Source organism: Dama dama, chromosome 12 (genome assembly GCF_033118175.1).
Source record: "Dama dama isolate Ldn47 chromosome 12, ASM3311817v1, whole genome shotgun sequence".
Classification (NCBI taxonomy): Eukaryota; Metazoa; Chordata; class Mammalia; order Artiodactyla; family Cervidae; genus Dama; species Dama dama.
In genome coordinates this window covers 75385493-75406551 of record NC_083692.1, presented here as the reverse complement: position 1 = coordinate 75406551, position 21059 = coordinate 75385493, and the positions used below count along the sequence as shown (strand labels likewise).

Genomic DNA, 21059 nt, shown 5'->3' with positions numbered 1-21059 from the left:
TGAGACTGGGGCCACACAATGCTAGTAGCTTCCTCAAAACAAAGACTTGAGTCAGCCGGGCTCTGGCACCACCCCACCTGGGCTCCCACAGGATGCTGGCTGATAGACCAGCCTGAAGGATGCAGATGAACCACCTGCCTGTGTGGGCCTTCCCCTCACCTGCCTGGCTGTGCACACTTCCCTAAGGAGATGCGCCAAACAGAGGCGTCTTAAACACGATCTCTGGGTTGATCTCCACATGAACTGGCTCAGAAGAACTGAGCATGGGGGTGAGGGTGGGAGGAGAGAGTGGCATTCTGGGTAGAGGAGGTGAGGTGAATAAGATGTGGTGGAAGCGGGCAGGGATGGAGACGCAGTTCGAGACATGGGTGGGGCGGGGGGACACGTCATGGAGGTCTTCTGTCCCATGAGATGGAGAGTCCTCTTGTGGTTGGGAGTGTGTCGCATCCGAGAGAAGGGAGATCCTGAGCAGGGGAAGGAATAGGAATGGAAGAGACAGGTTCAAGGAAAATTTTAGTTAAGAGATTGTCAGGGCTGCGTGACTGATGGACTCGAGCTCATACCAGTGCCCGGCCCTGGGCTAAGAGCTCCTGATATACATCTTAATGAATCCTAATACTGCTTCGAGGTATGGAATATTGCCCTCACTGACAGATGAAGAAGCTGAAACTTACACAGGTTTAGTGAACTAAGATCGATGGTGCACAGCTGGGAAGTATCAGAGCCAGGATTCAATTCCTGGTCTGTTTGGCTCAAAAGCTTTGCTCTTAACCATCTTGCAGTACTGCCTCCAAACGGATGGGATTAGGGAGAGGGTAAGGTGGAGGATCACTCTCAGATTTCTCGTAGAGGTAACTGAGGAAATGGACAAGGCAGGAGGGAAAGCAAGTTGGAGGAGGATGGGTTTGGTTTTGGAGTCTACCTTGTGTTGTCAGAAAGAGCAAGTTTGGACTTTCCTGGTGGTGCGGTGAATAAGAATCCTCCTGCCAATGCAGGAACCACTGGTTCGGTCCCTGGTCCAGGAAGATTCCACATGGCTTGGGGCAACTAAGTCCTTGTGTCACAATTACTGAGCCTGCGCTCTAGAGCCCATGAGCCACAACAACTGAAGCCTGTACGCCCATGCTCTGCAACAAGAGAAGCCACTGCAAAGAGAAGCCTGGGCGTCATGACCAGAGAGTAGCCCCTGCTCTTTGCAAGTAGAGAAAGCCTGTGCACAGCAATGAACACCCAGCACAGCCATAAACAAATAATTAAAAGAAAACTTCTTAAAAAAAAGAAAAAAAAAAAAAAACCCAGCAAGGTTAAGGGGGCTGTGAATGAGGAATACCCATGCATCTCCCCATGCCCCCTACCCTTTCTGAATCACACACCGGCCTTGGAACACTCAGAGTTCTGTTCTGACTCCCCTTTCCTGCTCTCCAGGGAGAAAATGGTAAGCTGTCCTAAGACACAACCAGACAACAGGTTCTGGAGGCAAGGCCAAGAGGCCTGTGGAAGTCAAGGACTGTGAAGGGGCACGGGTTTACGAAAAAGATTTAAAAGCCTGCCCACCCCCCTTTTTTTAACAGAAAGAATCTGATCTATTGGGTACCGGCCCACACCACCTCAAGCCCAGGCTATGCTGTCTACTCCCACCTGACAACTTTGAGCCTTCGAGGTCAGCACTCATAGGTTTCCAGGAGTGCTCTGACGCTAAAGGGCCTGAGGTTACAGGGTCAGTGTGATCACCACTGGAGTGTAGTTGATGATGGAGACGGTGAGGGGTCCACAGAATGGTCTTTGATTCTTTGCCCAGCATTCAGGCGGCAGGGAGGCTCCCTTGTATATATGGCCCCGGGGCCCCCAGGAGTGGGATGAGAGAGTGGGAGACCCCCTGTTCTCTGAGGGTCAGGAATAAGCAGCACCTTGTTTCTCAGAAACATGACGGTGCTTTCCTTATCACCTTTCCACGGGAGCAGGGCCTGTGAACCAGAGAAGACATCAAAGGAAGCGTAAGAATCACAGGACTTCTGGCAAGGAGGCCAGAACTTAGTGTTCTGATGACACCAGAGAGGAGGACAGCAGAAGGTAAATGGCTCTTTCCTCCTCCTCATCCAGCCCCCTCAGCCCAGGGGCTCCTCAAACCCAGGGGACATGCCCTCCTCCCACACCAGTCTTTATCCACCAACCTTCCTAGCCTCTTCTCTCACCTGTTGGCTGTCCCTGGCCTCAGGCAAGAAGACTCCGCCTCTGTCCTGCTGCCTTCCAGCTCTCGTCCCTCCTCAGCTGCAGTCAGGGAAGTGCTGCTGAGCCTGTCACTTCTGGACCCTCTGCATTTTTGCCAGAAGGACTAACCGGGCCAGGGTAACCACGAAGAGCTTCTTATCCAAGGACCAGTTGGACCTCTTATTTCGTAAGTGTCACAGCTCCCGGAGGGATGGGGTGAAGCTGAGATTCTAAGGTAGACCCAGGGACAGGGGGAATGGCTAGAGGTGGCCGACCAGTGGGGTGACCTTGGGCAAATGTCTCCTCTCTCTGATGCATGACGACTTAGGCTGGATGATCTCTGAGGGACAGTTGGGCCTGGAAGGCATAGGGGAGGCCACACTGGGGAGGCTGGGGGCACACTGGAGGCTCTGGGCAGGGACAGCCAGCCACCCAGGCCCACCTCTGTCTTCAACCACCTTAACTCTGCCAGCAGGAAGAATGGCACCACCTGTGGCCCAGCTCCTCTTCCTCCAGGTTGTTCTAGGGCCAGCTTTGGTTGAAAACATCAGGACTCAGTTTGCCATCAAGAACTTCCGTACCTTACACGTTGACTATCCCAAGGTTGACTACGCCAAAGGTTTCCAAGGTTACTGCAATGGTCTGATGTCCTATGTCCGGGGCAGGCAAGAAAGCTGGTATTGCCCAAAGATCCATTATGTCTTACATGCCCCTTGGACAGTCGTCTGGAATTTCTGCAAGTACAGTGAGAGCTTCTGTGAGAATTACAATGAATACTGCACGCTCACCCAGGACTCCATCCCGCTCACAATTTGCTCCCTGTACACCAAACAGCCGCCCACCAGCTGCCGCTACAATACCACCCTGACCAACCAAAGGCTCTATCTGCTCTGCTCTGAAAAGTACGATGGTGCACCCATAGATATCATTGGCCTCTACTAGGAAGGGAGGCCTTCGGTCTGAAACCACTCCCCCAACTCCCCCACCCACGGCCGCTGCTACACACTAGCCTGTCCCCACTCCCGAAGCTCAGATTGCTGGTACAAGGTTTCCTTTCTGGCTTCACAGGCAGGCAGAGTCTCCTCCCAAGAGACCGGGGAGGCAGGAAGTATGTCCAGACTTTTGGTCACCATGCAAAGTTGTACTGTCTTCTAGGCCTTTTCGGTCTTGTTTCCCTCCCCCCACCACCCCTGCCACCATTCTCCCTCTTCCACAGACTGTTTTACCCACCCAAGAAGCTGACTGTGTCCAGTTGGCAGCGACTGTCCATCTACTGGGCCAGATCCTGAATCCTGGCCGGAGTCCCAGAGCCTCAGCTCACACCATGGCACTGGTTCCAAGTCTCAAATCCTCTCCCCTGCCACCTTTCCCTTCTGGGTCCTCCCCATCTCCCTTACAATTCCCTCCACTTGCTCACCCATACTGTGGGTATCTCTAGCTGTAAGACCCTCCCTGAGAGTCTTAGACTCATATTAGCTTCATTTCTCCAGGACATCCCCCTCAGCTCTCAGTCTCCCGTTCAGTCTCTCCCCCATACTTCCAACCTCTTTAGTCATCCTGTATTCTTTCTCTGACCTCTTTTCCTTCCAACCTTCTCACCTTGGACCCCTGCAGTTTTAAGTTATCTTCTCTGACCTGCTCTTCCAGAGATTCCTGCATCCTTTTCCTTCCCGAAGCTCTTTCTGATATCCCCCCAAATCCAGGATCTGCCTCTGACAAGGCAGGGATGAAGTGGGCTCAGCTGTGGTCACAGAAGGTTTTAAAACCATATTTGAATTATGTAAGATAAAACCATTGGATGAAACTGGGAGAAGGGTACATGGAATCTCTCTGTATTTTTTTTTGCATCTGCCTGTGAATCTAATCACTGCAAAATAAAAAGATAAAAAGCCCATCTGAATTAGTTCTGATTTCATTACTTTTTCTGCAATGCATCAGAACTCCTACTCTCAGAGTCCTGGAGGTCACCCACCTCTGGCCATCTTCCTGGGCCACCCTTTGGCAGCAGGGTCAGTAGGATCTTCTGTTCCATGTCTACCATGATGGAGGTGGGTGGGGTAAAACTCAGCTCTGGACTGGGTTGAAAATGGAGTCTCCTTACCCTTGTTGTTGTGCTGTGTGCTCAGTCGTATCCGACTCTTGCGACCCCATGGACTGTAGCCCACCAGGCTCCTCTGTCTATGGAATTTTCCAGGCAAGTATATTGGAGTGGGTTGTCATTTCCTACTCCAGGGGATCTTTCTGACCCAAGGATAGAACCCATGTCTCCTGTACATCTCTTGCATTGCAGGCACATTCTCGAGTCACCGGGGAAACCCTTAGCTCTAGAATAAGCTCATAACAGGAGTTAGGCTAAGTAGATCCTTGGCCTACCCTCTCTGGTGTCCATTTCTCCCCCAACAAAACATGGACTGCAACAGATAAGGAAGGTGGAGGGACAGGGAACTGTCTCATTGCTAGTATTTGGGCTGTACTATGTCAAATCGGGAATTGCTACTCCCCTTTGGGGTGGTGGTGGGGATGGATACTGGTAATGTGTGAGCACAGCTAGCAAATACTTTCCCCTCCACAGCTAGTTTAACTCTTATCTCCAAATATATTCCTCAGCCATGTTCTTAGAAGCAGCTGTTGAGGGGGATGCTACCCAGTGATGAGGAGGCCAAGTAGAATGAAGGGCGTGCTTCTGGGAAGTCCTACCCTTGGGTTTCTCGGCTCTTCTCTCTGTCTCTGCACCGAGGGTCCCTCGTCCTTCCGCGGGTGGAAGACAGAGGTCATGAACTGCTGCACACACAGATGTTTATTGTCCCCCCTCAAGCTCCCTGGTGTTCAAGATGCAGGTCAAGGGCCAACAGGCAAAGATGAGGCTACTCCGGCTACTCCCTAGTTGCTGCCCTTCTTATCATACGTGCCAGCACCCTTGTAGCCACTCACGTAGCCTGAGTTGTCAGTCACGTCTTCCCGTCCCGCGATGCCTTTCCCCTTGCCACTCTCGTCAAATCGCTCCTTGTGGGTGCCAGTGTACTTGCTGGTGTCTGTCAGCCGGCTCACCCCGCCCACCGTGGTCGCTTTCTGTGGGCCAGAGGGTGAGGAGACTGAGCCTTCTCCCTTCTTTCCCCTCCACTCTCACAGCCCTTCTCTAGAGATGGCCTTCGAGTAGTTCTATTAACTCTCTGAGCTCATGTTCAACCCCTGGCATGGTGCTGCCTGCTTAGGGCTCAGGTGTAGATGAGAGGAGGAACTATGATAAGAGCCATCCACTCGTGAGAAAGGAATCCAAGGCATGGGAATGAGTAGGGAGGTGTGTGTGGACTTTTCTGCTTCCAGAGAAGCTATTTTGACTAGGCCACAGCCAGAGGACTTCAACCCCAGACCTAAAACACAAGATCTGTCCTGCTGTGCTGGGCTTAGTCGCTCAGTCGTGTCCAACTCTTTGCGACCCCATGGACTGTGGCCCCCCAGGCTCCTCTGTCCATGGGGATTCTCCAGGCAAGCATACTGGAGTGGGTTGCCATGCCCTCCTCTATGGGATCTTTCCAACCCAGGGATTGAACTCAGGTGTCCAGCAATGCAAGCAGATTCTTTACAGTCTGAGCCATCAGGGAAGCCCCCCTGTCCTGCTGGGAAGGCCCTATTTGAAACCCACAGTAGAGAGAGCTTTTAGTAGAGAGGGGATAAATAGGGAACAGAAAGGTGGGTACGAGGCCAGATGTCGGCTATTAGACCTTACATGAGAGTGTGAAGAGGAGTAGGGAGCAGGTACCAGGCGCTCTGCACTCAGTGTCCCCCCAAAACCACCTGGGCCTGGTGGCCTGGCCCAGATCCTGGATGCTTGGGAATGAGTCTAAGTTTTACTATTAAAATAGGTGTGAAAAGAAAAATAAGTAAATAAATAAAATTGCTGTGGACCTTGGGTAAGTCACTTCTTCTCACAGTTTCCTCACTTCTGAAATGACTTGATGATCTCTAAATTAGTCTGTTTCAGCACCAACAGTGCCCAGAGGCCTTCTGCCCCGTCTCCCTGCTGCTGTTGACAAGGGTTGGGGACATCGGCGTAGAGGAGGGGAGGCGGGAGCAGCGGGGACTCAGGGAGGCAGAGTCAGGGTTCGGAATGAAGTCTGTCACTCACAGTAACACCGGTGGTAGCTGGGTCCTTGCCCTCCATGAGCTTGTAAATGTTCTCCAGGGCTTCATCCGGGCTTTTGCCCTTGAATCGCTTCTGGCCCAGTTCCTTCATCGCTTCCTGGAACTGTTGGAATGTGATGGTTCGGGCATTCTTGGCCCTGGTCAGTAAGACAGAAATCCAGGAAACTGGGGAACATGAACTCATCGCTTTCCAAGGTCCAGCCCTCCCGTTACTCAGACAGGGCCTCTACACGCTGAAGGTCTTGAGGTCAGGGGCTAGCAGTGCCAGACACCCAGTAGGTGCTCAGGAGACCCATTACAAATGTTCTACAGCAGAAACCCTGCCACATCTTATGACTTTGCTTGTTCTATTCACCACCCCACTCCTGTCTTTGGTCCCTTACTTGACTTTGCTGAAAACGATGTCCACATCAGTGGAGGTGACCATCTTGCCATCCATGATGCCACAGTCTTTGCACAGCTTGGAGAAGTTCTTGTTGTTCATTTCAGTGCCACTGCTTGATGATTCTCCAAAGACAGCAAACCGCTGGAATGTTCTTTCTGCTTCTGATGCCATGGTCAATTGGAGGTGGGGGAGGACAGTAAGGGGGGAGACTTGGGGGTGAGGGAGGAGGGGAGGGGAGGACTGAGGGATAAGAATGATGAAGGTTAAAGTAAAATCAGAATCAGCAACAGGAACAAACACACCCGTCCGACCTACTGTTCCCAGTACGAGGGATACTAGTGTGGATCCTTACACTGAATAATCACCACTGCCAACCACTTCCCCACCACTTTTGTGTACCTGAGAGTGCCCGGATGGTGTCTGACCCTAACCAGCCTCTGTAGGTAAGTGTGTGCAGATCCGTGGGAGCTGGCTGGCTGGAGAGACTGGGGGGCAGTGGGGAGGGAGACAGGGGAGGAGAGGGAAGCTTCTGTGACCTCAGCAGTGTTTATGTGACATCATTTTTCAGCCCCTGCTACAGCACTGATCTTGGGGGAGGGGGTCTTAGGTCCCTACCTTGCATGCTGCATTGAGCATGTTGCCAACCTCCTGATCTTTGCATGTGATCAAGCTTCCCTCATTGGTTCAGCCCTGTTTGAACCAGTCTTCTGGGTCCTAGTTAAACTGCATTATGCTCTGTCCCTCAACAAAAGTTGAGGAGAGCTCAGGGAAGGAGTTAAGGGAAACAGGTTGACATCAGTCCAGCACTGTCCTTTTTTCGTCTCCTGGCCAGGTTAATGACCCACATGGAAAATCCCACTGGCTTTGGCAGACCAGGTGCAATAGGAACTTGAAACGGCTTCCAGTTTGGGCCCCACATGGAAAGAGCATGGGTCTTGAAGGGTCACATACCTGGCTGGGTTAGGGTGAGGGTGAGCCTCAGATTCTCAAAATCTTCCAGATAATTTTAATTTTCTATGCAGGTCAGGGATATTTTTTTTTTTTTTTCTCCCATGCCACACGGCTTGTGGAATCTTAGTTCACTGACCAGGGATTGAACCTGGGCCCTTGGCAGTGAAGGCTCTGAGTAACTACTAGACCACTAGGGAATGCCCTCCCCTCTCTTTTTAAAGTAATGCTGTAATTTTATTCAGTTTTTACTACATGCGTTGTTTCTTCTTTCAGAAGGGGTTTCTCTTTGGCCTTTTCTCTGGCTGGAAACCATTTAGAGGAATGAACTTCGTGGCTCCTAAAATATTGCCACTAGGTTGGTGACTTCCCTCCCCATCCCATCTAATCAGTGACCAATTTCTGTAATTTCCTTTGTCTTATAAATCCATTCCTTCCTTTCCATTCCTATTACTCCAATTCTTTATTCAAGTCCTTGTCATCTCATATCTAGTTGATTATTCTGGCTTCTAAATGACCTCTTTCCTAAGTCAAAATGCCTTACCCTCAACCACTCCGCAATCCATCTCTTCTTAACCCCCTGCTCCCAATCAGATTATTTTCACAAAACAATTACTTATCCATTGCTCCTGATCAAGAACACTCTGGATCTTCAAAACGTTTTGAAGAGTCAACTCTTTTTACCTGTCATTCAAGGACCTTCACACTTGGCTCCAGTCCACCTTATCAGATGTCACATTTCATCAGTATTACTCTGCATTTGTGGCCATAATGACCTAATCACTCTAAGCTGCAGAGATACCTGAAGTCTAGTAGAGACAGAATAACTTTGGAGAGGATTGAATCCAGGGATTTAAGTCCTAGATAAATCATTTACTAGTGAGTGGCCTTGAGCAAGAGACTAAACATCTCTGAGCTTTAACTTCTTCATCTGTACAGTGAGGACAATAATATTTATCTTATAGTATTAGGGGATACTATGTGGGAATTACCTTCCCTGTAGTAGCTACTATGCAGTTCATCAAAGTAACATGTGTATTTCTGTCCCTAAACTTTCCCTTATGGTCTCTCTGCCTTGATAGAACGCCCCTGCTTCTCACGCAAGTACTGTACTGTACTTCTCATAGGACGCTTTACCCTAAGAACAAAACCCTTTCCTTCTCTGAATTATACTAAGATAATGGTTCCTAGCCTGTGGGCTGCAGCCTCTTTGGGCAAGGGTTTCTGAGTTATTGAGGGCCTGTGGAACCTGTATATATACCAAAGATTGGTCATTGAGTAAATAATAAACTTTGCACACGTAGGTGCATACATGCATAGATGTTGCAATTATCAGAAGGCTGAACAAACTTACCTGAAAGTATTTGCTGAATTCACAGTTGGGCTCCATCAGGGGATTCTAAAATCATCATTTGGGAATGGAAGTCTCTGATCTCCCACTTGAAAAGGATGGGAAACTCTTCCTATAGGACTTATTGTCTAAACAATTAATCTTATATTACATCATTCTGAACTTTTTCTATCTTTGTATCTTCTCTCAACTACTGGATCCTAAGCTCTAGAGAGAGATGACTAGCCTCACACTTCTTTGAATTCCATCTATACAGTGGCTTGCACAGAGCAGGTCCTTATTGCTGCCAACTGGAAGGTATAGTTTGAAGCTGCTTCTTGGTCCAAGAGAAGGAAGTTAGGGAAAATGTTCTTGTTGGGCCACTGACACTGGGCCAGGCTGAGACCTGCCCTGACAAGGAGGAACACCATCTTAGAGCAGAAGCAGCCTCTTACTGCCTGTGGCAGGCTGAGACCCCTAGCCTAGGAAGCAAACATCCCAGTGGAAATTTCCCGACTCCTGCCTGCCCTACGCCCCTGCGTAGGCCCCTTATCAGGTTCCCCCTGAGTCATCCTGACCCAGAGACGAATTTAGATGCTGGAACCTCCAGGTCCTTCCCTCCCCCACTCCAAGTAAGACCTACTTTAGATACATCAGAGGAGGCAGCAGGCAGAGTTTCTCACTGCAGGCTCTCTTTTCTCTCCCAGTTCCAGCTGGGCTGGGAGAGCTCTCTTCTGTCCTATGCATTTTTATCTATGGTCCCAGTTCCAGCAGGCTTTTCCTTGTCCAGGAGAGTGTTAAACTGGCATTCAGAGGGGAGAGGGGACTAGGCAAGGAGCCAGGGTGCCCAGCTTCTGTGTCAGTTTCTGGGTAAATGGTTATCAAGGGAACGGGGAAGGGAATGGAGGAAAACTTGGGTGCCCCAAATTGGGGGATCTAGAGGGAATCCTTTAGGTTTGGGGTTGTTAAAAGCTGGATTTGATTAGTCGGGATCTACTCTGGGTCACCTCCTCCCTCTTGGCCCCTCCTTTCCAATAGACCCTGCCAAGTGGGGATGAAAGGGGCATTGATGTTCCTTGGATGGGAGGGGGTGGTGAGGGTGGTTGTGGGGGGTGGTTCCCAGGCAGGAGGGGGAAGGCAATTTAGGGGTCTTGGGGGGGCAGTCTGAGCTGGTGTTGCAGTTGGCAGCTCCAGTTCCATTGGCCATTGTTCCCAACTGGCCTGGTGCCCAGCCCCTGAAATGGCAACTCAGGAACCAGGCTGAAGGAGGATGGGGTGGGGACCTCTGGGGGAAGGGAACCTGGAAAGGGTGTAGGTGGGGAGAAATCCAGTCTGTTTCCTTTTGTGGGAAAGGAAAGACAACTTTGAATCCCTTTAGCCTCTTAACTATCACATTCTGGGTGACTTTTCCCTGAGGGGCACAGGGAGGGTGCATATGGGTGGGGAGAGAGCAGGGTGATTGAGGGATCCAGGCCATCACACCCACCCAGGCCCTGAGAGACAGCAGCAGTCCCTGAGAAACCATCGCCTGGGCTGGGCTGAGCTGGCCTCTCCCTCCTTCTCTGAGCCAGAGTAGAAGGGGTTAGCACTGAAGCCACAGGGTCTCTTGGGTCCCAGCCCGGGACACTGCGTCCTCCCTAACCCCCCACCCCACTTCCACAGAGTTAACTCCACCCCTGTGCCTGTTTACCCAAGAGTCAGCACCCCTGGGGGTCCTGGCCCCTCCTCCGCCCCTCCTTGGGGCCTTGACCCGGGAGTCTCCGTTGGCCATCCTCTCCCCCCTCCCGCGATCTCCCTCTATTTATAGCGGCCCCCCGCATTCCCCGCCCCCCCTCCCCGCCTTGTTTTCCAACTTCTCAGGGAGCAGCCGAGAGAGCAGTCGCCGGAACCCTGGAGAGAGAGGAGGTACCAGGACCCTGGGCGCCCCGAAACTGGAGCTCCCGCGCCCTCGACGCCCCCACCCCCTAGTCGGTGTAGCCACACCTTCCCCTCTCCGCGGTCGAGACCCTCGCCTCCTCAGCAGCGGTCCTTCTGTAGCCTAGCCCTCTGTTTCCGGGCGGGTGGAGTCAAAATCGTGGGGTGCCAGCACCCCGGCTTCGTCTCCCTTTTACCGGTTCCCACCTCGGAGTCGGGGCGCAGGAAGGAGCCTGAGTGCTACAGGCAGGGCCAGATCACAGGTGGGGGCGGTGCTGAGAGCCAGCGTGGGGATCTCCCGCGGGACTAAGGGATCCCCCACGCCCACAGCCGCCCGGTGGCGGGGGTGGGGGGTGAATGTTGTGGGGAGCGCGGGCCGGAGCCTGGAAGCACCCAGCTGTTGGCTTTCTTTAGAGTTCCCCTCGGGCCCCCAGCGCTGCCCCTCCCGGAGCTGCGGGCGGCCCGGGGCGGGGTGAAGGGGGGCGTGTTTACCAGGGGTCTGGGGCGGATCTGCGGGGAGCTGGCGGCCCGTGGGCGGGCTGGGGCGGGCCGGGGGCGGGTCTGCGGGGAGCCCGAGCCGGGGCGGGCCGGGGAGTCAAAGGCAAGTGAAGGTGGAAGCGGCCGCGGAGGCAGCAGGTAGGGGGAAGGGCGGGAGTGGGGCCGCGGGGCTAGGCTGGCGCCGGGGGGTGCCGGGAGGCGCTTGGATCCCAACCTCTCGGAGTGTACGGCTCGCGGCGGCAGCCGGCCCTCAGGGCCGCGAGGCCGCGGCGCACAGAGGCGGAGGCTCCGCGGGCTGCAGGGCGTGTTTGGGGCGTGCACGAAGTTGTGTCCGGGGTCAGGGCTCTCCGCGCCAGCCGCGCGAATTGTCAGGCCCCACGCGGACAGCAGCGAGGGGACTCGGAGGGACAGGTTCCGGGGGCTGGGCCCAGTCAGTCCCATCTGCCCTCCCCATCCCTTCCCAGCTGGCTCTCTGCCCTTGCGGGTCGTCGGGGCACGCTGGGGAGAGACTGTGGAACCGCCCCACACACCCCCCTTCTGCACTTTCGGGACCCACACCGAGACTGGGAGGAGAGAAGCGAAGGCACGAGGCTTTAAAAAAAAAAAAAAAAAAAAAATATATATATATATATATATATATATATTTAATGGTGGAAAGAAACAGTCGTGCTCTGCCACCCCATCTCACTTGAGAGCTGTCAAAAATCTTGGGGATCCCTTAGTCCCCACTTTAATTTGCAAATAAGAAATTGAGCGCAAGAGCAGTGACAGACGGAGCCAAGGTCACGGTGGGAGCAACAGAGTCTGGGGTAGAATCCAGAGGTTCTGACACAAGACACGCTCTTTCCTCCACATCAGCACTTCCTTCTCTCCTCTCCCCGCCCCGCCCCCGGCCCCCCGCCCCCGCTTCCCCAAGCCTGGACTGATACCTGCTGTGTTGCCAGGCAGACCCTTCCAGCCTGTATTGATTCTAGCTAAAGCCTGGAGAAGACTTGTTCACTGGACTCGTGGGTACAGATTGGGAGGGTTAGTGACCTGGCAGGGGTTGGTGACCCAGATAGTCCAGGTCTTGGCTTAGATTTTCTGTCTCTAAAAGACCCAGGATCTGTCTCTCATGTCATTCACCTCATTGCCTTGTTTTCTCAGACCCCAGAGCCAGGAGGAGTGAGAACCCTGACCCCTAACCCTACTTCATCCAGCCAATAGGAGCCAAGTAAGTGACCCCACCTCCAGGCTGCTGGCCCTTTACTCCACTGGTCTGCACAGGTGCTCTGCTCCTCACCAGCCCCAAAGGTTGAATACATGCTACTTTATTGAAGTCAGGAGTCTTGGGAGGAAGAGAGGCATTGGGTCTGTTGGACACAGATGTCCCTTGTCCTTCTTTTCTGGTTCCCCCTCCCCCCCTTGGTCATGTTACTCAGGTCATTTTTAGCCCCTTTCTCTTTGCGCTGCTGACCTTGGCGCTTTAGTCGAAGGTCACAGCCAGTGGTGAACTCTCGATACCCATCCCTTGGTATCTTTAGAGCACCCAGTCACTGAGCCACGAGTTTCACCCCCTACCTAACTAGGAGTGTGGGGTGGCCCCTAAATATAGCCTGGGAAATCTGAGCTGCCCTGCTGCCCCACCCTGGTATTTCCATCCAGGATAGGGGAGGGGGTACGGAGGTGTCGGTGTTGAGGGGTGTTGGGATGGCCGGGCTGAAAGGAAGTGGTGTCCTGAGTCCTCTTCCGCAAGCGACCTGGCCCTGCAGCTGGGGGCTGCTGGACAGCCTCTCTCTGTGTACTGGAGTAGTCTTCATCTCCTGGGGCCCTCCTCACCCAGCACTGTCCGGTGTTGAGAGAGGAAGCCGGGGGTTGGGGGAGGCATGTGGTGTGGCGGCAGCCGCCCCAGTCTCTGTGTTTCCTCACCCCGCCAGGTCACCATGGCAGAGCTGCGGGAAGTGCAGATCACGGAGGAGAAGCCGCTATTGCCAGGGCAGGCACCCGAGGTGGCCAAGGTTATCAGAGACCCCTGACTCCCAGGCCAGAACCCCAGACCCCCAAGCAGAGCCCTCGCTTCTTCCCTTCCCAGACTCACAATCTCATTCTCACTCACACCCCCCTACGCTCTCCACATCTCCCCATGTATCTCTCCCCGAACACTACGACCGAGAGTCCAGGCTTTTTCCTGTCACTAGGCTAACCTTCATCCTCTCCATGTCTCTTTTTCGTCAATCTCTTTCTGTCCTTGGTCTTCGTTGGTCTCTTTACCTACCTTTTTTTATTTGTGTCTGTCTCTCTCTGTGACTCTACGTGGCTGCGTGTTTCTGTGTGTATCTGTCTGTGTGTATCTCTCCAGGAGGCTGAGTTAGCTGCCCGAATCCTCCTGGACCAGGGACAGGTAACAGCTTGGGGCAGCCCCAGGTGGGAGGAGGGGCTCTTCTCTCCCCAGGAAGGAGGGGCCCTTACCTGGTTTTCTTCTCTCTGCTGCTTCTCCTTCTATTCCAGTCCTTTCCTGTCCCCATCTCCCTGCTCTCCTCCCTTCTCCTCTTTTCTCAGCGTTCCCTGATGCTCTTCGATCTTTCATTATTCTTTCCCACCCCCTAAATCATCTTCCAGTGTCATTTTTGCTTCAATTCTTGCTGATCCTACTTCTACTTTTTGGTTCCAGTTTCCTGTCTTTGCCCCTGCCCCTTCAACTCCCCGACTTTTACGGAGGTTCCTCTCCTGCCTCTTTTCCTCTCAGCCTAACTCCTGCCTGATGGTGACCCGTTTTTCTGCAGACTCACTCTGTGGAGACACCTTATGGCTCTGTCACTTTTACTGTCTATGGCACCCCCAAACCCAAACGGCCAGCGATACTCACCTACCATGATGTGGGACTCAACTGTAAGGACCTTCACTTCCTCTCCCATTTCTTTCTGGGAAGAGGCTGGTGGGGCAGGGGGAGGGTAAAACTCCAGTGTGAGGGGAAGGGTCAGTATGGGAAGGGAGCCATGTGGTATGTCAGGGGAAGTTCTCTCCTAGTCTGAATGTGGCATGAAAGAAAGAGGGTGGATTCTGACCTGGGGACATTTTCCCCATCTGACTCTACTGTTGGGGTGATGGGGATTCTCTTTAGATAAATCCTGCTTCCAGCCGCTGTTTCAATTTGCGGATATGCAGGAAATCATTCAGAACTTCGTGCGGGTTCATGTGGATGCCCCTGGCATGGAAGAGGGGGCTCCCGTGTTCCCTTTGGGGTGAGAATTAGCTCCTTCCCTCCTCGTCAGGCTGTGAGGCACATGGCAGGTATGGAGTAGATTGGATCCGGGAGGAGGAAGGGGAGGGTGATGGTGACCCCGGGAGAGAATGAGTAGGACACGGAGCTGGGGGCCCTGGGGAGAGGTTGGTGTTTTCCTTAACATTCTTCTCTTCCCCAGGTATCAGTACCCATCTCTGGACCAGCTTGCGGACATGATCCCTTGCATCCTGCAGTACTTAAAGTGAGAGGCCTGGGGACCCCTCCGAGCCAGAGTTCTCTTTCCAGCACAAGGTGGCCCTTAGAACTCCTGAGCGAGTTCTGTCTGGACTAGATGTTGTCTATTCCAGTTGAGAGGAAGTGGGTGGCTTTGGAAAGCTGACTTGAGTCAGCAGAGTAGCCCTAAGGGATAGAGGAGAAGAAAAGGGAGCTGTGTGCCTGGCCCTGCCTCAGGCTGAGGAAGGTCTCTGATCTGGAAGCTAGAGAAGAAGGGGAGGGGGCGACATAGTCCCTGAGGAACCAGACAGGCCTGTCTTCCCCTCCCACTCCCTGTGCCTCCTCCAGACAGAGGCAGAGGGGGTGAGAGAAGGAAAAGAAAGCCGGGTGTGGCCTCTTCGGTGCATAGTTAATGCTGATGACACCTGGGCTCTGTCCTTGACTCGGCTTTTCCTGGGCTTCAGGGCCCTGGGCAGCTGTGGTTCACCTCTTTGGCTCTTTCTCTTGATACTTCCTGTTGTTCACCAAAGTTGTATGTTTTTTTAATATCTTGCTTTAAGTTCTCTCCTTCCCAGTTCCTCTAGAGGAACCAGGAACTAAAACAGAACTAGTTGAACTAGCTCCTGAAAGTTGAGAATGGACAAAGAGCTACATAGGAAACAGTGTCTGGTTGGTTGGCGTGTGGGTGTTTCTTTTCAAGACACTCACTCTCCTGGAGGGAGCTGGGAAAAGACTACAGTGTCCATTTCTTAGCTCCTTGGCACCTTCTTTTTCAGCATCCCCCCAAAGGAAAGTCCCTTTCTGTCCTTTGTGCCCATGGCCTTAGGAAGGAGGGTGAGGAGTTTGGAGAGTCAAAGTTTTGGATATCAGGACCCATTAGACCTACATTTACCTTTCACAGTTTCTCCACAATAATTGGAATTGGTGTTGGAGCTGGGGCCTACGTCCTGTCGCGATACGCTGTAAGAAATTTAAAAAATCCCAGATAAGCAAAAGGCGGGTCCACAGCCCAGGCAGTGTTTACTAGTGTGTGCTTGGGGGGAGGCTGTGAGTACGAGGGTGGGACGCAGGCCCCATGGAGACTGGGGTGGACAGAGCTCAGTGGGAAGGGGATAAGTCCATGCTTGCCTCTGACTTCCCTCTGCTGCTCCTCAGCTTAACCACCCTGATACCGTCGAGGGTCTTGTCCTCATCAACATTGATCCCAACGCCAAAGGCTGGATGGATTGGGCAGCCCACAAGGTTTGGAGGGGCCTGTGCACTGAGATCTTGGGGGCTTCCCCTTGTGTGGGTCCATTTAGGCTCTAACAACAGAACTGGCTGGCCTGTGAGCTTCAGGGAGGGGGGAAGGAGCAGGAAAGAAACTCGGGTCTCTACTCCTCATAGTGTCCTGAGCTTTCTCACCTGCCCTGTCCTCATAGCTAACAGGCCTCACCTCTTCCATTTCGGAGATGATCCTTGGACATCTTTTCAGCCAGGTAAGTGGTTGTGGAAAGTGGAAGAAGTAGAGGGAACCAGCAGGGACTGGAATGTGTGGGGTGATTTCCTTACTTCGGACTGATTTGGGGAGGGAAGAACGCTTGCCTCTTTGCATCTAGTAATTGTTTTTGAGTTCTCTTCCCAGCCCTATTTATTCTCCCTCTATTTTCCTTCAGGAAGAGCTGTCCGGAAATTCTGAGTTGATACAAAAGTATAGAAATATCATTGCACATGCCCCCAATCTGGATAACATTGAACTGTACTGGAACAGCTACAACAAGTGAGTGGGCATGGAAGAGAAATGTAGAAGCGGTCATGGGGGTCATGGGAGGCACAGAGGGGCCGACGGGAGGGGAAGCAGGCTGGGCGAGGTGGGCAGGGATTGTTGGGCAGTAGTGGGTAGCTGCAGGACAGACGGGGGTGGGGTGGGGGGAGAATTGTGAGAAGTCTGCCCCCTCTCTCTTGTTACTTCCTTGGACTTTTGGATTCCCTGAAGTAAGATGATCCCCTGTCCTTGTGCCCTTCATCCCCTTCACTGCCCTCTGACCAGGGACCTTGGGCACAAGGGACCATAGGGCTCATGCTTGAGGCCTGTCTGCCACCTTCTCCTTTGGTTCTCACTTGTAATCACCAATATTCAACTTTAGTTTAGGGGAGGAAGATTGCTTCCTCATGGGGAAGCTGGCTTACATCTGGGTAGACTGCTTGCCTAAAATTTCCACTCTTCTTTTAAACCCTCTTTAGTCGCCGAGACCTGAACTTTGTGCGTGGAGGCGATAACACCCTCAAGTAAGACTTTAAGGGGTAAAGCTTTGCCTCTCTCCCTAGATCTTCCCTTAGTAGATGCTTACATCCTTTAGCAGGAGAGTCTTTTGCCAGAGAATTTTCTTGTCACCTCCTCCCCTATCCTGTTTAGCAAACCACCACTTACCCCTTTGAACTCTGTTGGTGGGGTCAGCGGGGTTCAGAAGGTTGTTTTCTCTTTGGAGCCAACTGCTCTTCTGGGAGGAGGCGGAGGAGACAGTGCCAGGGGCTCACCACCTGCTCCCCAACACTGTGCCTCTAGGTGCCCTGTGATGCTGGTGGTAGGAGACCAAGCACCCCACGAAGATGCAGTGGTCAGTAGGGAGTCTTGGGGTGGGTGAAGGAGGGTGGCAGTCAGAGGGCTATCTTGCCAAGAGGCAAGCTCTGCTTGGGGGCGGGGAGAGTAACTTTGGGACATAAGAGGTTGATTCCTGACAAGAAGGAAATGGGCAGAGGCCTGAGAAGAAAGGAACTTGGAGGACTCTTCTGGTGGTCCAGTGGTTAAGACTGCAAGCTCCCAATGTGGGGGGCATGGGTTTGATCCCTGGTCGGGGAACTAAGATTCCATATGTTGTGGGTATGGGCAAATTAAAAAAATAAAAAGAACTGGGTCTGGGCCCCTGGGTCCTTTGGTTGGGAGGGGCCACTGGGAGTGTGACTTCATTCATTCAACCTCCTCCCTACTCCAGGTGGAATGTAACTCAAAACTGGACCCCACCCAGACTTCCTTCCTCAAGGTCAGTAACCCTATTCCACGTCTAGCCTGACTCTTGGCCCCCGGTCCAGAGCCATAGATCTTCTCCAGATTCAGTTGCTAGGCTGGCTTCCAGGGCCCTACATGGGAGCAAGTGGGTGGGTGGAGGAAAAGAAACAAAAAACACCCCAATGGACTGGAGTGGAAAGCCTAGGGAAGAGAGCCCTCTGATACCTCTTGGCATGGCTCATTTGCTTATGTATATGTCACTTTTTCTGGATGACTCTCTCCTGAACAGATGGCTGACTCTGGGGGGCAGCCCCAGCTGACTCAGGTGAGCACCCCTGCCATTCATGGGGTGGGACATTAGTGGCCCTGAACTATACCCTGCGCTACACACCCCGTCTCTAACCTGCCATGGCTGTGGGCTCCAGCTCAGGTTCTAACCTCACTCTGCTGTCTCCCTTTCCTCATTTTACTTTTACAGCCAGGCAAGCTGACCGAGGCCTTCAAGTACTTCCTGCAGGGCATGGGCTATAGTGAGTATGGGGGTCAGAGGCTGTCATGAGGACAAGAGGTTGTCACATAGGAGGAGGGAGGGCCACGGGGGGCAGGAACCACTTCAGGCGAATTCCTGGATTTACCGCCGTCTGTCAAATCAAGCTCATTGACCCCTGGCTCCATGTGTAACTCTCGTCTGCACCCAAGCACCCCACTCTTGAGTTGCCTGCTCCTCTTCCCACCTCCTCTCTGACTGCCGGCTCTTCCTTCCGTCTCCACAGTGGCCTCATCCTGCATGACCCGCCTGTCCCGGTCTCGCACGGCCTCGCTGACCAGTGCGGCATCCATTGATGGCAACCGCTCCCGCTCCCGTACCCTGTCCCAGAGCAGCGAGTCTGGGACTCTCTCTTCAGGGCCCCCGGGGCACACCATGGAGGTCTCCTGTTGAATGACCCTTGTTGCCCTGGTGTGGGACCCAGCCCTCACCTCCCCTAGTACTAACCTGGGAGGTGCATAGGGCACTGGGCCCAAGTGAGCACAGGAAGCTGGGCAGATCATGTGGGGAGATGACCTTGATCTTTGATTGCTACCCTAACCTTGACCTCTAACCTGTGATTTCCCTCAGCTCCTGGGAGAGATGTCCTAATATCTCTTAGGGACCCAGACCCCTAAATGATCCCTCTCCTTCATCTTGGTGTTAAGGCGGAGAAGGCATGTATCCCTGCTCCCTAATCTGGGTGTCTGTAGCTAAGGGACAAGAGGTTGTAGAAGTTGTCCGTGGTGACTCCCCCAGACTCTCCCTCCTTATCCCAGATTGCAAGGGTAAGGGGCTCCGGGCTGGGGCTCCACTCACCAAAGCTGACATGGTGTCACATTAATCCTTCATGCCTCTGAAGGGCGCGGGCCTAAATGAATGTTTGACAGGGGAGAACTGCTGGTGGGTTAGTGGTCCTCAGGACCACCACAGAAACATTCAGTGTGGAAATGGAAGTTGGAATGGGAGGTGGTGGGCGGTGAACAAGTGTGATGGAAGGACTGGAGCTGGGCAGTAGGAAGGGGACTGGGGCCGTTGGCTGCTCTAACTTTGGTAGCTATCTAGACAGCGTGTGTCTAGAGGGGGGTGGGCGGGGGGAGCCAAGCTGGGCATGGCTGCTTGGGGCTTGGCATGGGGGTGGGAAGGGCTGCCTTGGGGCTCTGACCACAGTGTGTGATATGTGGGGGGTGCCCTCCTGTCTCCCACAACTTCTGCTGTAACAATAAACTATAGAGGAATCTGAGCTCCATTATTCTTCTGGGTCTGAATATGCCTGCCTCATGCCCCTTTTCTGCCTTTCCCGACTCAGCCCTTACATTTCTCTTCTCAAGGTGACAAAACCGCAGGAGAGAGCTTGTATAGCACAAGTGTTAGTTGCACAGTCATGTCCAACTCTTGCAGACCCCATGGACTGTATGTAGCCTGCCAGGCTCATCTGTCTATGAAATTCTCCAGGCAAGGATACTGGAGTGGGTTGCCATGCCCTCTTTCAGGGGATCTTCCTGACCCAGGGACTGAACCCCAGACTCCTGTATCGTAGGCAGATTCTTTACTGTCTAAGCCACCAGGGAGGCACCTGTATAGCATAGACAAACGCTATAACATGTGACCTCATGGTCACTGGTCCCTACTCCAATAGCGTGGTATTGTCCTTGATATTGATAGGATATCCCAGTTGGGGGCCAGAGGAGGTACTCAGATCTTAAGAGACTTCCTTATCAGTGGACTGGCCCACTGAGAAATGCCATAGGGTTTTAGAGACATCACCAACATCGTGATTTAAAGAAGGAAGCATAGAAAACTGACGCAAGTGTCCAAGGACATCTTTTGACTCATTTTCTGGCAGGATCCTCCCTAGGGTTCTATAGATTTCATTTTCGATTGATCGATACAGTCAGTAGACCAGGCCTCATGCAGTTGCTAGAGAGGTTGGATTGCTCATAGTTGATCCCAATCTGAAGACTCCTTTAGGAGAGTTATAGCAAGAGAGGATTTCCTCTCAGGAATTTCTCCTCTTCTGTGAATCAGGGAGTTAATTAGACTATGTGTGTGGTTCTCTAAGAAGCTTTTCAAGTAAGAACAATGATCAAGAGGACTTCAGATAGTCTGTGGCTGTTGCAGGCTGATTCTTATGCTCTTGGGGCACAAGAAGTAAAAATGAGAAGGCACCATATAGCGTTACTGGCAAGAGGATTGTCGATGGATTGTTACAGGGCCATTTGTTAGATTACTTCTTATAATAGAAACGCCATAGGCAGTTGCACTTTCCTCAGTGAAACTGAGCTAAGGACTAATGTAGCTTGAGATCTGGTGCTGACACATTGGCATCAAAGTAGAGCGTGGAATGTATACTTGAATCTTGAGCATTTCTTCACTGTCTCACACAGGATGAAATCTATCTTAAATGCGGTAGGCCAGGATCAGAAGGGGGCAGTATTAGGTGACTAGCAGAGATACAGACCCTGGAGAAGGGAATGGCAACCCACTTCAGTATTCTTGCCTGGAGAATCCCATGGACAGAGAAGCCTGGCAGGCTGCAGTCCATTGGGTCGCAAAGAGTTGGACATGACGGAAGCAACTTAGCGTGTGTGCACACACACAGAGATACAGAAGTTACAGAGCCGGCTATGGATGATGAGGGTGTTGACCAACCACACAGGGTAGACAGCAAGCAGGGCTTAAATG

The 21059-nt window shown here is 52.7% G+C and overlaps 3 protein-coding genes across 9 annotated transcripts; 2 read left to right on the top strand and 1 right to left on the bottom strand.

Moving 5' to 3' along the window:
* The first annotated feature begins 2259 nt into the window (after window positions 1-2259).
* On the top strand, window positions 2260-4073 carry RNASE13 (ribonuclease A family member 13 (inactive)). Of its 2 annotated transcripts, none has more exons than XM_061157719.1 (2): window positions 2260-2395; window positions 2681-4073. In XM_061157719.1, the coding sequence occupies exon 2, from the start codon at window positions 2689-2691 to the stop codon at window positions 3148-3150; it is 462 nt and encodes a 153-aa protein (XP_061013702.1). In that variant the 5' UTR covers window positions 2260-2395; window positions 2681-2688; the 3' UTR covers window positions 3151-4073. The 2 variants fall into 2 exon arrangements, with proteins under 2 accessions (XP_061013702.1, XP_061013704.1); XM_061157721.1 differs by having other exon boundaries at window positions 2269-2395; window positions 2684-4073.
* Window positions 4074-4987: 914 nt separating this feature from the next.
* TPPP2 (tubulin polymerization promoting protein family member 2) lies at window positions 4988-10705 on the bottom strand. Of its 2 annotated transcripts, XM_061157718.1 has the most exons (5): window positions 9658-10705; window positions 9039-9123; window positions 6735-6976; window positions 6335-6488; window positions 4988-5277 (listed from the first exon to the last, which is right to left on the bottom strand). In XM_061157718.1, the coding sequence occupies exons 2-5, from the start codon at window positions 9072-9074 to the stop codon at window positions 5089-5091; spliced, it is 621 nt and encodes a 206-aa protein (XP_061013701.1). In that variant the 5' UTR covers window positions 9075-9123; window positions 9658-10705; the 3' UTR covers window positions 4988-5088. The 2 variants fall into 2 exon arrangements, with proteins under 2 accessions (XP_061013701.1, XP_061013700.1); XM_061157717.1 differs by lacking the exon at window positions 9658-10705 and having other exon boundaries at window positions 9039-9412.
* A 91-nt stretch (window positions 10706-10796) lies between these two features.
* On the top strand, window positions 10797-19456 carry NDRG2 (NDRG family member 2). Of its 5 annotated transcripts, none has more exons than XM_061157697.1 (17): window positions 10797-10919; window positions 12573-12639; window positions 13343-13423; window positions 13765-13806; window positions 14189-14294; window positions 14527-14647; window positions 14828-14890; window positions 15764-15824; window positions 16018-16104; window positions 16284-16340; window positions 16518-16621; window positions 17086-17130; window positions 17408-17459; window positions 17835-17882; window positions 18138-18173; window positions 18327-18378; window positions 18622-19456. In XM_061157697.1, the coding sequence occupies exons 3-17, from the start codon at window positions 13349-13351 to the stop codon at window positions 18786-18788; spliced, it is 1116 nt and encodes a 371-aa protein (XP_061013680.1). In that variant the 5' UTR covers window positions 10797-10919; window positions 12573-12639; window positions 13343-13348; the 3' UTR covers window positions 18789-19456. The 5 variants fall into 5 exon arrangements, with proteins under 5 accessions (XP_061013680.1, XP_061013681.1, XP_061013679.1 ...); XM_061157698.1 differs by lacking the exon at window positions 10797-10919 and adding an exon at window positions 10976-11191; XM_061157696.1 differs by lacking the exon at window positions 10797-10919 and adding an exon at window positions 11480-11564.
* Window positions 19457-21059: the final 1603 nt, after the last annotated feature.

Excerpts from the sequence above, each read along its gene's own strand:
- NDRG2 (XM_061157697.1), top strand. The coding sequence starts at position 13,349 with ATGGCAGAGCTGCGGGAAGTGCAGATCACGGAGGAGAAGCCGCTATTG. Across the intron at positions 14,891-15,763 it reads TGCATCCTGCAGTACTTAAA|TTTCTCCACAATAATTGGAA; the intron begins GTGAGAGGCCTG and ends TACCTTTCACAG. Across the intron at positions 17,460-17,834 it reads CACCCCACGAAGATGCAGTG|GTGGAATGTAACTCAAAACT; the intron begins GTCAGTAGGGAG and ends TCCCTACTCCAG.
- RNASE13 (XM_061157719.1), top strand. The coding sequence starts at position 2,689 with ATGGCACCACCTGTGGCCCAGCTCCTCTTCCTCCAGGTTGTTCTAGGG.
- TPPP2 (XM_061157718.1), bottom strand. The coding sequence starts at position 9,074 with ATGGAGCCCAACTGTGAATTCAGCAAATACTTTCAG. Across the intron at positions 6,977-9,038 it reads AATTCAGCAAATACTTTCAG|TCCTCCCCTCCCCTCCTCCC; the intron begins GTAAGTTTGTTC and ends CTTATCCCTCAG. Across the intron at positions 6,489-6,734 it reads ATCGTTTTCAGCAAAGTCAA|GGCCAAGAATGCCCGAACCA; the intron begins GTAAGGGACCAA and ends CTTACTGACCAG.